Raw genomic sequence first — 14,817 nt, forward strand, 5'->3', positions numbered from 1 at the left:
CAGTGTAATTTTTGTTTTAATCTCTTTGGTTTTAGATATTTAATGAAAATTTACATCCTTGGTATTAAAATATGGAACTTAAAAAACATGTAGTGTTTATATATTTAGATGTTTTGATAGTTACGGTATCGTGACTGTTACTTAACAATATTTTTTTTACAGTGATTTAAAATAATAAACCTGTAAAAAACCTTGGTAATGTAAGTTATGTTTTTATAAACGTAATACAATATATATATTAAAGTTGTTTACTTTGTATATTTAAAAACATGCATATGGTGACAATTGACAGATGATTACGACAACCCTTCCAGTATGATTTGGAAATTTTCAACATTTGGATTTCGTTTGTTTCAGCAAAGTGCTTTGGCTGAAATAACAAAGGTTTAATAATGGATGCTCGTGAAAAAGTATTAACAGATTATCGTAAAAAACTGCTTGAACACAAAGAAATAGACGGACGATTAAAAGGCCGTAAGTACATTTACAAGTACTATTTTTGGTTTGTCTTTTGTACCCTAAATAGTTTGATTAAATGGACCACAAAATGTTTTTTTTTAGTAAGAGAAGACTTAAAGAAGAAAACGAAGGATTATGACAAGTCGGAAAATGATTTAAAGGCACTGCAAAGTGTTGGTCAAATTGTTGGAGAAATTTTAAAACAACTGACTGAAGAAAAATGTAATATATTTTGAGTATTCGTTTAGCGGGTGACCAGTGAAAATTTTGTTTTCAAAATGTTCCTTAGGCCTCACTGATACCCACTATATAGCTTTTTTTGTTAAAACATTGAGCTTTAATGTTGAAAGTTATCTTTAAAAATATGTGAAAACATAATTCATCACCGTAATGTGCGTGACTTGGGTATAGACGTATGGTAAACGATATATTACGTCAGAACAGCATTATGTTGCGCCACAATAGTAAAACATTATAGTCGTTGCAGACTTGCAGCACATTACTTTTTTGATTTTTCGCACTTTTTCATATGAAAACCTTAACCAAGCCCTAACTCCCAACCACTAAAACTACCTCCCTAATACATTACGTAAACTGTAATTTAGGAATCAGTAATACGCAACTGTGTTAAAGCTGTTAAATAAATTGTCTCTATTCAGTTATTGTAAAAGCAACAAATGGTCCACGTTATGTTGTTGGGTGCCGAAGACAGGTCGATAAATCAAAACTTAAATCTGGAACCAGGGTTGCTCTTGATATGACCACCCTTACTATAATGAGGTAAATATTTTACTTTTTTGTGTGTGAAGTACTGCATTTATACTGTTTGTTTTTTTGTAAGTTTAAGTTAAATGTTTTAGTATACTCTTAAAATCTGTGCTATTTTACTGATAGAAAATATTTGTATTTGCAGATTATAAATAATAATTTGGTATTGAGCCCTAAGCACTAAGTAATACACATTGAAAGTCTGAAAGTTAAAAATTTTTACAAAGTCCTTTGAAAAAAAAGTTCTTAAAGAATTCACGTTCTACTATATAATATATGGTACACTTTTTTAACAGTGTATTAATGGAAACAATGTCCCCCGGTATTTCCTAAAACTGAATATCACTTTATCTTAACAGATATTTACCAAGAGAGGTTGATCCTCTTGTGTACAACATGTCCCATGAAGATCCAGGTGATGTTAAATATTCAAGCATTGGAGGTTTATCTGAACAAATAAGAGAACTAAGAGAGGTCTTTATTTCTTTTTGAAATTAATTTTGATTTCTTTTTTTTGTAAACTTTATTGGAAATTTACTGTTAATCATGTTTTTCTGCTTGTTTCAGGTCATTGAACTTCCACTGCTGAATCCAGAATTATTTCTTCGTGTTGGCATCACTCCCCCTAAAGGTTGTTTACTGTATGGTCCACCTGGCACTGGCAAGACACTGTTGGCTCGTGCAGTGTCAAGTCAGTTAGATGCAAATTTCTTGAAGGTAAAAACCTGTGCCAGTATTTGTTAAATTTTATGATATTTTCTTTATTTATGAGAAAATATAATTATTTACTCGGCCTTTGTAGTTTTTAATGAAATTGTAAAAATTATTCAAACTTTATTAACCTAATCTTCAAACCGGAGCCAAGCAGTGCTGAAATATGAAAATCTTATTCAGGTTGTGTCTTCATCTATTGTTGACAAATACATTGGAGAATCTGCTCGTTTAATCCGTGAGATGTTTAACTATGCACGTGATCACCAACCATGCATCATATTCATGGATGAGATTGATGCAATTGGAGGAAGGAGGTTCTCGGAGGGCACGAGCGCTGATCGTGAAATCCAACGTACTCTCATGGAGTTGCTCAACCAGATGGATGGGTTTGATACTCTTGGTCAGGTTGGACATTACTCGTTTATTTCTAATTTCCTAAAATTGGATGTTTTAAATATTGCTGTAAAATAAAACTGTCAGCAATTCAGAAAAAAAACACTCAGGTTACATATGTGGTAACCCATTAGTGAGTACAAGATGTTTAAACAGAACACCCATGTATAACGAGTGTCATTTTCTGCAGCACATACCATCGCTGTAGCACAGTTGGTTAGCGCGCTTGCCTCCAACCCAGAGGTAATGGAATTCAAGGCTCGTTGTAACTACCATTGTAGGCGTATGTGTTCTTGGGCAAGACACTTACAGCAATTTCTTCAACCCAGTGGTTACTAATGGGTTGTGCAAATTATAAGCCACACATAAAATAATGAAAAAATCCACAAAAAAATCACCTGTAAAGTAACATACTTGGTAACTCTTAAGCTGGTACAAGGTGTATGAAATATGAATACCCGTGTTATAAGGACTTTTGTTTTTCTGTCAAGCGAAGATAAGGCAAGTTACATTCTTTCAGCTTTACCCAATAACTTTTTCATTTCAAACCATTCCTTGCTAACATCTTATTTCCTTATTCAGGTTAAGATGATCATGGCTACCAACCGACCAGACACATTAGATCCAGCCTTACTAAGACCTGGTCGTCTTGACAGAAAGATTAGAATTGATCTTCCTAATGAACAGGTAATTTTAATAAAATTATTTATTCTGTATTTTTTTATTAAATAAAAAAAAATCTGTTTTTGGTTAGATACTGAGACTGATCTAAAGTAAAAAGTGTTTATATTAAGTCATCAACCAATAAAAACCTTGTAAATATTATTAATGATATACCCTGGGTTAAAATGCAATAAATCATGTCTATGTGGATATCTGTAATTAAAATATATTAGAATTAATTGAACAGTGATTATTATCACATTTAAAGTGATTTTTTTTAAATTATCATGCATCTAATAACCTCACACATCCTGGCCAGGGTCGCATGGACATACTGAAAATTCACGCTGCTCCGATCACCAAGCATGGTGAGATTGACTATGAGGCGGTCGTCAAACTATCCGATCAATTTAACGGCGCCGATCTACGTAACGTGTGCACGGAAGCAGGTACAATACTTTTAGACTGTGTTTAATTGTGTGCAGTGGCGGATCTAGAGAAGGGTGTTTGGTGTTTGACACACCCCCTTTAGATATTTTCTTTACGTAGCTCGTGTCCGGAGCCAGATAACAAGAACGAAAAAATCGCAAAGGAAATGCGAATTTACGAACCGGCAAAAAATAATTTAATAATTTATTGTTTTTTTCACACCTGCAAGCAGCTTAATCGAGAAATTGGATAACTCGTGTTCGTAGACAATTAGTTTGTGAAGAAGCGCCAGGGTTACAAGGAAAGATTATCCGCTGTTATGACCAAAATAAAACCTTGAACCTATAGCGGCGAAATAGGTCTGGCCAATGGCCGCCAAGCTTAACTAAGCACAATTGTATTCAAACGCTTGTTGCGTTCACGTGCGTAGAAAGTATTAATCGTAAACGAGACAATCCTTAACTTAATAGCAGACGTGAAAAAGCACACATTCAACCTGTTTTGAGGCACCTGCAGGCTAAATATTGAACCTGTGAGTCCGTATTGTGACGCAAATAACCGACGTGTGAATTGCTATTCTGTTGCAAAGAATTGCCAAGTAAAACAATCGCTATTATGATGCAATGAATCCACGTGTAAATCCCCATTGTTTCGTAACAAACAGGCTGCGGTGAGGGAAACAATGTAAATATAAAGCAGCAATGTCTTCGGAACAGATTTAGGTTTATCATTACGGCCTAAATCGCTTAGAATGAGTTGCAGCGTCAAAACATCGTCGGTTTAGCAGCAATATTGTTTGTTCAACTAAATTCTTATCCAGTAATAGAAAGAGTTAGCAAAAACAGTAACAGGCTTTCTGGAAATGTGCGTATCGTAATATGTTTTAAGTCTGCCTAACCGGTGTTGTAACTATAAGTAATGTAACAAAATATTGTGGCAATATGAACCACACTATACAGCGAACGTTTGATTCGTTAGTTAAAAAGTTCCTTTGCACCAAAAATTGCATACGAAAGTATTATGACGAAAATAATCAACGGGGGAATTCCTACTATTTCGTAACAAACATTCTGCTTGTCTAAAGAAGTCCTGCGTAAATAATCACTTTATTACGCGTTAGATTAATGTTGCTAGTGTGGGCAAATGGAAGTGGTAAATTTGAATTAAAACTTACGGGTTAATTTACGCATATACTAATAAGACACTGTGCAACATTTTCTTGCAAACACCCCTGTCAGAATAATTCTAAATCCGCCTATGTGTGTAGGTAATGTACCTAAACAGTTATTTTTCTGTAAGACATTGCCAGTCAGGAGTCAGCAACCCATTAACAGTAAACCTTAAAATTTTTGGTGCAACCGGTCTGGTTTGAGCTTTGGTGTGATTTTGTATGTTACTCTAATCCACTATGTTTGCCCAGGTTGCTCTGTAAACTTTATTCTTTGTGTGTAACGTATCGTCATTTAGTTACGTTTACGTGTCGTGCATGTTGTTTATAGCTCTCTTGTTAGAATATGGTAACAGCATGTATTCCTAGAGGTCGCTGTTATTACACAGCGTCAGTAATCACTTGTTATTTATTAAAAAAACGTATAAGCTAGTCTACGAAATTTGACGCACGTTTACATGCACTTTAGTTTTATATATCAATAAGCAACGCTGTTTTATTGTTTCCTGTGTTTAATCGTTACATGGTACATAAAAAGAAACTTAAACACCTAATCAGTGAGAACGTTTTGATATTTAGTACATTAAAACCATACACAAACACTGTCTGCGTACTTAACCAACACTTCCTCGAAACATTGGTTTTGTTTCTGTTTCAAACTAAAAAGAACGTGACAAACACAAACATCATTGTACCATTAATCGTACACGAGCGACCGTGCCCCGAGAAGTTGCTGCGTGACAGTAAACGGTACATCAGCTGCTGGCATCCAGATAACGTGCGTTTTATTAAAAGCTTAAATCAAATCATAGCTTGCACTTTCAATTTATGTATCGGTACATACATTGTCCAGAATGCGTTTTTACAGTAATATAAGATCTTTTAAAGACCGATAGCCTTTAAAGACCGATATTTCCACAGGGCTCTTTGCTATTCGGGCAGAGCGAGAATATGTGATACAAGAAGACTTCATGAAGGCTGTACGCAAAGTGAGCGACAACAAGAAATTGGAGTCGAAATTCGACTATAAACCGATATGATGACGTCACACAAATGGCTTTGTTTGAAGTCCTGAACTAAAATTTGGAAACACGGATTTAAAAAACTAAAAAAAAACGAGGAAAAACTAAAATAAGATTTACTTAAAATTCTCAGAGTAGGTTATTTATAGTTTGATTCGGACTGGAATATTAAAATTGTCGTCGGTATCTTAGACACTATACGTTTCGTGTGTCATATTTGTTCATCATTGTCACAATAAATAACATGTACGTTTACGTACGTATAACAAAATATACCAAAGCTGCTTAGGTAAAATTTGTCGTGGTTGTTCGCTTGTTCCTTTATTCAACGTCTGATACATACTGATATTTACCAAGTCTTATAAGGTATAATTCATTTATTAACCGATCTTTAAAAAGTAGTTGTGATTCGGTAGTGTTTCTGGTTTCCCGGTAGTAAGAGTAAGCTCCTGTCGTACAGCATTATACGATACGATATTCACACAAGATTAAACTCACTGACTGTCTCTTGTGTGTAGCAATGTCATTTTTAGTCAGAAAATATATTTTTTGTTCATTTCGTGCTGTCGCATGATACACAGGAATCGTATATAACTCAGGTGTGCAGCTTTAGTTACTAGTTTTTCGAAAGCATAAACAGAATCTGTAACCAGAATTGCGTCGTTACAGCTTAATATCAAATGTTTGGTAAACAAAGTCATTTCTGTCGCAGACAAAAAAAAGATTTTTTCGTTAACGTTGCATAGAAGCTTCCCTTTGTATTCAAATTACCAGTATTGCGCAGTTTATTTGCAGCTACGACAGATAAGCCATAGGCATATATATAGTATACGGTTGTAGTTCAATTAGTAGCCTATTCCAAATGACGATAGAGGAAACATCAAGACCGAGTGGCAATGCAATTGATGAGAGTTCCCCGCTGATTCAGCAGTTTGATGGCGTGTAAGAAACATTTACTTTTCTTAAAGAGAAACATTTGCAATACAGTATTTCAGTTTTTTGTTTCTTTACTGGCATGTCCTTCCGTATTGTGATTGAAACTTCTCAGTTAAAATGTGAATGCTTAAGTTATATATATGTGTCTGTAACGGTCTATAACAGGCGTGTCCTAGATTACCAAACACGAGGGTTGGACATGAAAGCAGGCACATGGCCGCTTAGAGGTAACATGGTGGGTGATCGCATATAAAAAAACGGCATCACACTTAGACTGTGAAGTGACGAAAAAGACAACTAAAAATTGCGACCAATCTACACATAAACCACGAAAATAAAAAAGAATAGAACGCGCATCTTCAATGTCGGCAAAGAAAAGGTGATACTATAGGGCTGTGAACCCTATAGTGATACACTCTCTCTTTTGCGGGTTGTTCCCGTTTACTATTGCAGTCAATGGATTCGAGGGCGTTTTATGTAGTTTTTCTTCGTTTTTGACTTGATTTTAAGTGATAGGGTAAAACAACTATTTTCTAATATATATATATATATTTCTAACAAACCGTTTGTTTGAAGGTTTTTAATTAAATTAATAAATAATTAAATATCCTAAAATGTAGTAAACTGTAGGCGTTAACCTTCCAAATAAGTAAACTGGCCTAATAAACTTGAATCAGAAAATCAGAGTTTAGTATACTCTGCTTGAATAGTTGGTGAAGTTTTTAAATAAACAGCTAAAACAACCATGCGCCTATCTTTTACAATGGAGACCAAGCGAAATGGGGACGGAGTTGGCGGTCACGTGAATAGAAAAAAAGAATATATCACGGTTTTGGAAAGTCTCGCGTTCCACTCTTTTTTATTTCTGTGACATAAACAATTCATTACAAATCAAGAGCAATTTAAGACGTTACGTATAAGCACCGAAATAAAATCATAGTTGTTTTTAAATGGTCGTTACGTTAAAACGATTTTTTAACTATCACACTTAACCATTGCATCGATAAACTCACATTTAGTGGGCAGACAACGGAACAGTTACACCCGATAAAAACCAAAATCTACAAAAGAAGATTTTTCATGATTTCCCTCACATGTCTTGGCGCATTAACTAGCGGAATTCAAAACGTGGTATATGCTGGTCTACCTTCAAGCGTGAAAATATACTTTAAAGTAAGTAATGATTTGCCATTTCTTGTTGGACTTTGTAACCTAACTCACAATTCCCTGTTGTAAGGCCTCACCACTGGTCTATGATCTGTTGACTAGTCTCTACTACTTCATGTTCGCTATTAGTGGAGTATTCTGTATTTGGGTAATCGAAAAAGTTGGAAATCGCATCTCGCATATCATCGCTTCAAGTACGTTTTATTTTGTATACTTCTCTATATACTTTCATTTTGTATGCTTTTCTCTATATTTAATGCTTTAAATGTTTGTTAGCTTTTATACACATATAAATACGATTTTATGAATTTTAGACCTTGGGGGTTTTCCCCAGCTGTTTCTTACCCTGCTAATCCTTTAGTTTTGACAAATTTCCTAACCCATATATATAAAGTATTATAAAACCGTATCCTTATTACGACTTCCATAAACTGTTGTTACTTGTTTAAAACACATATTTGGATAATGTATGTGCTATAGGTGTCCCATTTTCCCCACTTCATACTATAATACACATTTATTTAGCGTTTATTCTTCTTGGATCGGTGGTTGCTGTTGTGGCATGCCTCAATCGAAATTTTCTTGGAGTAGCAATTTTTGCTCAACTACTGAATGGCATAGCACAGGTAAATAACAAATGTTGATATTTTATAACATAACATAAATTTAGTTTATAACATGACAATTAAACGACGAGAAGAGCAAAATGACAGTCGTTAAAACACGCCCACGTAAAAAGCGTTGGAATAAAACAGCGTTGAAAAGTTGAAAAGCGTGTCTTCTGTTGCACCTAAAACTCTTGTAGTCCTCAAAAGGCTGGTAAGTTTGTAGTTATAGGTGTGAACACCCGACACGTCGTCGGCCCGAAAGAACCCAGACTGTGGCGCTGACCCCGAGGTCACGTCAGGAAACGGCGCTTGTGTTACGGAACCTAAAGAGCGCGAATCGCCTATATACAAATGCATGGTCAGCATGTGTTTATTTGTTTCTTGTAAGCGATACAAAGCTAGAAAACACGTATAGCGGTTGTTTTAACATTTAAAATTTATTTATAATATAAATCCTGTTATATAATATTAAATCTAAGAATTAATGCGGAGTAAATTAGTATTTTTAATGGTTTTAGCGTATAGTGCGATTTAATTGTGATTTATCTACCGAACCATTATATACTATTTATCAGAGTCCGTATATAAACATGTTTATATACGGACTCTGCTATTTATAAACCAACATGAGTGGAGTCAGTGGACATGCAGCTCCAAACTGCTTAAGTACTAGCAGATAAGGTGTTTGCGTTTTTTCATATACGTGTTAAGTTTGTAAGCCAAAAAGTAAAATCACGGCAATTTACATGTAAAACTGCAGCTAGATACACTAGTATATTATGTTAATGTTATACGTTTTTGTTTGTATTTTTATATTTTAAACATGTTCTTTTATGTTTTTAGTTGGTATACTTATTGTTTCTGGTTTTTTAATCTTTAATCGATTGAGTGTTCAATAGAATTTGATTCTTTATGGGAGGTTTCTTATTGTGATAAGACAAGAAATAACATTAGTAGAAAACCATTTTACGCGCAGGAGTGCTTAATTTCTAAAAAATCGCAATATTTAAAGGAACAACAGCACCCAGCCAGCAATGATAAAATCCTACGTCGTGGGCTCCGTAATGGCGGCGACTATGACGTCATAGACGCGGACAATGGAAAACAAAACTCGTTGTTTTACAATCCATTTTCTAACTTGGTCTACAGTCTACACTAACTTTGGGTAATTTCAAAGTTAGTATAAAAATAAATAAATTAAGTTAAGAAACGGATTGTAAAACAATTAGTCGTGTTTTTCATTGTCCCTGTGTCTGTGACGTCATGGTCGCCGCCATTACGGACCCAAGGCAAAGCATTTTATTATTGCTGGCTGGGTGCTGTTTTCCCTTTAAATATTGCGATTTTTTAAGAACACTTCTGCTCGTACAAGTGGCTTTTATCTAAGTCTCTAAAATATTGAAAAAAATTTAATTTTATTTTTGATTTGGTATAATACAGGTTTCTTTTTCAAACATTTTTTTTTATACGGACTCTATATAAAAACTATATAAAAAAAAATTGTGAAACATATTTTATCTTTTAATTTTCGATTGAACATAGCTACATAATATGCTGACTCAGCACTTTTTTCTTATTAGTTCATTTTTTACACTTTTTTATATTAAAATGTCTATTACGTCTTACTAGTACTCACTGTAACAATTTTTTATAAAAAAGTCGGTTTTTCGTGTTTAACATTAGGTTTAAAAATATGCTGAGTCAGCATAATCTGGTATGTACCTTGGTTTAATTGAAAAATTAAAACCAAATAAAGTATATATTTTTACACTTTTTTATATTCTTGAAGAAAAGGCATTTGTTATACAAATTCAAAAATAAAATTTAAACTTTTTTTAGTATTTTGGAAACTAGAAACGATCAAAGTTGAGTAATTTTATTTCTTGTGGGAAATTCCATGATTGTCGAAACAGCCGATTTTATTTCTTTAACGTTTTTTTCACGCGATAGAAGCCGCATCGTATGCCCCTTTAATTCTAGAATTTTCTCTAAATTTTTCAGGTATTCGTGCTATCCCTTCCGCCAAAGATCGCAGGAACGTGGTTTGACAGCAATCAGATATCCACTGCGACCTCGATGACTGTGTTCTCATATCAAGTGAGTTGTGTCGTATTCTTAATATTCAACATAGATTGCTTACCCACACTACCATATATAGAACAACACCAATATTTCTGCAGGCTGGGAATGGACTTTCTTTATTACTTCCTCCGTACATTATACCAGTATCTGCCAGCGACACAAATCTCTTGAAAACTCGAATGCTTTACATATTCGGATTCATTGCAGCACTGGCATTTGTTTCCTTTATTCTAATTATCATATGTAAGTTCAGAAAAATTTCATTTTTTACTCTCCATAGCTACCGTGTTTAACTGCTACAAGTTACGAACATTAATAAAAACACAACCTAAGTAAAAAGGTTAAACAAAAGGCGTTTTTAAGTTTTACCTATATATTCAAAGTATATTATTCATTGAATTAACTTCTGCGTGACAGTTTTTGAAGTGAAGCCTCCATTACCACCGAGCACATCTGCGGTTGTAGCTTCAATCACTGAAGAAAAACCTTTAATTGATTCTTTAAAAACAGTTTTATCGAACTCCAACTTTGTACGGTTCATCTTCACATTCGGTCAGTTGATATAAAACTAAAATGTTATAATCAACTTAAAATAACATGGTATCGTTCTTGGGGTACAGTGTACGTAGAAAAACATATAGTTTGTTATTTATTTTTGTTCACCATGAGGTATGGGTTTTTTTACATTGTTGGTTGAAAATGACCGGTAACCCTTTACTTCTACACAGCCATAAACTACGGTTCATTTTGTGCAATAATGACCGTCATCGCATCCCAGATTTTAAAAGCAGATGGTTCTGTAAGTATCTAATTCTTTACATTATAACGCATTGTGACGCTACTGTATACGTATATTAGGATGGGAATATGGGACACACTTTGTGTAACGAGATTTTTTTAATTTTCTTTTTACGGACGGATTAATGATAATCAATGATATTTAAATAACTTATAGATAGTCCTATATGGGCGGGGTAAGACATTACGCTTAAGCACATAATGCCCAATATTTCCAAACTCAAAATTCTTGACAATTTTGGGGAGATGCAACGAATTAGTTATATCATACCTTAAATATTCGTAAGGCGTTCAAAAAATTATTCAAACACGTGAGGATGTATTCAGCGTTTCGCACACCATCAACTGTATAACGTTAGCATTTAAAAATAGCGAAGGGCGGAAAAATTTAAAATCCTTGTTTTTTGATTAATAAATAAATATATGATAAAAAATACACGTAAACAACACGAAATAATGTTGTACGCTTTATTGTTACATCAAGGAATTGATAAATATTCAATATTGTATTATACAACTACACATATAGAGCTTTATATTTCACACAAGCCACCTAACATAATTTATTACCAAGTCCATGGGGCCTTCGAGTACATTGTCCAAATATTATCTTGTTATTATATCAGTATATTATATTTGAATCAGCCCTGAGTATAAATTATTTACAAAGTTGGAACAAAAATTTAACAAAACTCTAAAGTGGGGTAAGACGGGACGAAAAATTAAAAGATTTTATATTAAAAGTATTCCACTGTATGGAATGGTTTAGCCTATTTTTTTTATTAAATTACGATATTGAATTAATGATTTAAGTTTGCAAATACACAATTTTAAGCATAGTTTAGCGGGCAATCAAAATGAGCATCTTACTATTATGGTATTTTACCCGTTAAAAAATGTTGCATTCATTCAACACTGAACTTTCATATTTAACAAACCTTTGTCGTGCACTTTGTTGGACCGTAAAACATAAATAATACTGTAAAATATTTTTTCTCTTATGATCAAATTTGTATACCGGTAAAAGAAGATTTTAAAACAAAGATCTGTCTTACCCTGAGTCTCGTCTTCCCCATCCTACTATATGAATATTATATTTTAAAGCAAAAGCCCACCACTTAATGCATGGAGAAAATCGATTTACATTTTCCTATACTAATACCTTTAGCGTTATTACTCGTTCTGCGGCGTGTGGTTAGCGCGTCTACCCCGAGCCGGCCAGAGTTTATACGAATTTGAGGCAGTTACCCTTGTGGGCATGTGTGTTTATTAGGACTTGTATAAGATAGAAGAAAAATGGTGGGCGTGTGTGTTCATTAATAGGAAGAAAAATAAAAAGTAATTACCTACTAATTTTGCTATACGACCAACGCGCAAATGGGCACGATGTAGTAAAACAGAACAGTGTTTATAGGATAAGTTTGTTACATTCATTCATTCATACTTCTATACAGAAACTGACAGATAAAACTGCTGGACAGATCGCTGCCACCGCGGCGTTTTCAGGGATTGCAGGACCTATATTTTTCGGCGTATGGCTGGACAAAACAAAAAAGTTCCTGTAAATATGATTAACAGTATATAGGTATATTGTTTATGGACTAAGTTGACTGCAGTATTTTTCTGTAATGCAGCGCGAACGATATAACACTAATTTGGTAGGCAAAAATCTGGTATTGTGTCCTTTTGGAGACCAGGAGTACGTGTATTAAGTGCAACTTATATAATAATGTACAATACACGATCTTAAATAACCCTTTCTTTGCGTCTAATTAAATGCATGTTGTTGTAACAGATGCACTTCCTCGTTTGTTTACGGAATGGTGCTTGTCTCGACGGCTGCATACACAGTCGCAGTTCATAGTTCCGTTGAATGGCCACTTTGGATCACAACGATTGTTTTCGGGCAAGTTACACCAAACATAATAAGACTGCATGCTTTAATTGTTTATCGGTTTCTGTCTTTCTTTTTTTTTTAATTTTGATACAAAGCAAAAATTTAAATAGGTAATTGGAAAGATTGGCTTCTTTAAAATCTGTTATAAATTTTACAGGATAGCTTTTACTTCGTATATGAACATTGGGATGGAAATCGCATCTGAACTTACATTTCCTGAACCAGCAAGCACTTCAACCAGTCTAATATATTCCCTCGGTGGGGTAAGAGACTTTTAAAATAGATAAAGTGAACGCCGACTATACTCTTATAGAAGAAGAATCAATTTTTTATATAGGGTGTGTTACGGAGTCCGTATTAAATCACCGCAAAACCGTCATCTATATTATTATATATGTTCATATTTATATCTCTCTACGCTCGCACGTTGGGTGACTGCTGGCAGAGACAATTCTGCTTTAATTAATTTTAGGTTTGATTGTGAGTTTAGGTTAGTTATATAAATTTAAGTTAAACTATAACTCTGTTTTACCTTGCCCACTGTTTATATTTTCCAGGTTTTTTGTCTAATTGAGACTGAAGTTGCAAGAGCGATAATGGACGATGGGCATATCCTTGGTTCTAATATTTTTTTTACAATGATGCTTTTGGTCGGATTTATAATAACGCGTAAGTTTATTATACAACGAGCATGCTGCAATGTATTATTGATAAGTGCATTAATTTTAAAATAAAAAACGCTTTTTCGGCAGTTACTATAAACGGTGAAATGAAACGGTTCAAGGCCAGCACAGAGGTGGTGGACGATTCATGATGGTTTTATATGCAGATTATTTATTTCTTTCGCATCTTACGCTTCCGTGATACATCTTGTGCAATATTAATACTGATTGGTTTTGTTTGAAAATATGAGGTGTGAGTTACGTTTCCCGTAGCGTTTCCGCTGTTTTCGTTATTGAATACAATATTGTAGCGGTTGAGTGTGCTTCGAGCTCAGATTTAATATATATAATTATTTAAATTTAACTTAATGCATAAAGATTGAACTTTGCTTTGTGTGAATTTAACAGCTGACCAGCAGATGACGTAACGTACGTGTATATGCGCCGTTTCACAATTCCCAGTGATGCAAGATATGGAATTCATATAAAAAAAACTGTATGAAAGTGGCTAAATTGGTTAAAAAAGTTTAAAACTAAAAAATATTTCTAAAAATTGTTGAAGTTTGTAGTGTACCCTTGTATACCCTTTTGCACAGTGCACCCCTGGCATATTTTGGTGCACCCTCTAGGGTGCACCGTCCACACCGGTTGAAGAGCAGTGGCCCAGCATACACAAACCATAGTAACACTGACAGTGTACTATGTTAGTGTCCTATATGCACAAACACTGTGTGCGTACCGAAAAACTTCCACGAAACAATCGCTTTGTTTCTGTTTCAAACTAAAAGAAAAGTAACAAACCCATTCCATCACAAATCGTAGTCGTTTTTGCTTTTTAAACAATTTATTTTCGTAATTTTTTGTTATGGTTAATAAGACTGTTTAAATTTTCTCTTTACATGTGCGACCGTGCACTTAGAAGTTGCTGCGTGACAGTAAACGATACATCAGCTGCTGGCATCCGGATAGCATATGTTTAGGTTGATTCAAAACGTAGCTTGCGCTTTCAATTTATTTATCGGTACCATGGCCTACTCAATGTATTGAGTAG

At 34.2% G+C, this 14,817-nt stretch overlaps 2 protein-coding genes across 2 annotated transcripts; both read left to right on the forward strand.

The window, feature by feature from the left end:
• The first annotated feature begins 312 nt into the window (after positions 1–312).
• Positions 313–5,911, forward strand: LOC149738469 (26S proteasome regulatory subunit 10B). The gene is made up of 9 exons (XM_089874745.1): positions 313–474; positions 562–681; positions 1,119–1,239; positions 1,587–1,701; positions 1,795–1,944; positions 2,122–2,346; positions 2,917–3,021; positions 3,317–3,446; positions 5,516–5,911. The coding sequence occupies exons 1-9, from the start codon at positions 393–395 to the stop codon at positions 5,632–5,634; spliced, it is 1,167 nt and encodes a 388-aa protein (XP_089730871.1). The 5' UTR covers positions 313–392; the 3' UTR covers positions 5,635–5,911.
• Positions 5,912–6,050: 139 nt separating this feature from the next.
• Positions 6,051–14,791, forward strand: LOC149738470 (choline/ethanolamine transporter flvcr2a-like). The gene is made up of 12 exons (XM_089874742.1): positions 6,051–7,725; positions 7,790–7,913; positions 8,245–8,345; positions 10,329–10,424; positions 10,508–10,652; positions 10,827–10,961; positions 11,138–11,208; positions 12,662–12,768; positions 13,003–13,113; positions 13,262–13,367; positions 13,662–13,773; positions 13,857–14,791. The coding sequence occupies exons 1-12, from the start codon at positions 7,633–7,635 to the stop codon at positions 13,916–13,918; spliced, it is 1,263 nt and encodes a 420-aa protein (XP_089730868.1). The 5' UTR covers positions 6,051–7,632; the 3' UTR covers positions 13,919–14,791.
• Positions 14,792–14,817: the final 26 nt, after the last annotated feature.

This window comes from Ciona robusta, chromosome 3, assembly GCF_009617815.1.
Source record: "Ciona robusta chromosome 3, ASM961781v2".
NCBI lineage: Eukaryota > Metazoa > Chordata > Ascidiacea > Phlebobranchia > Cionidae > Ciona > Ciona robusta.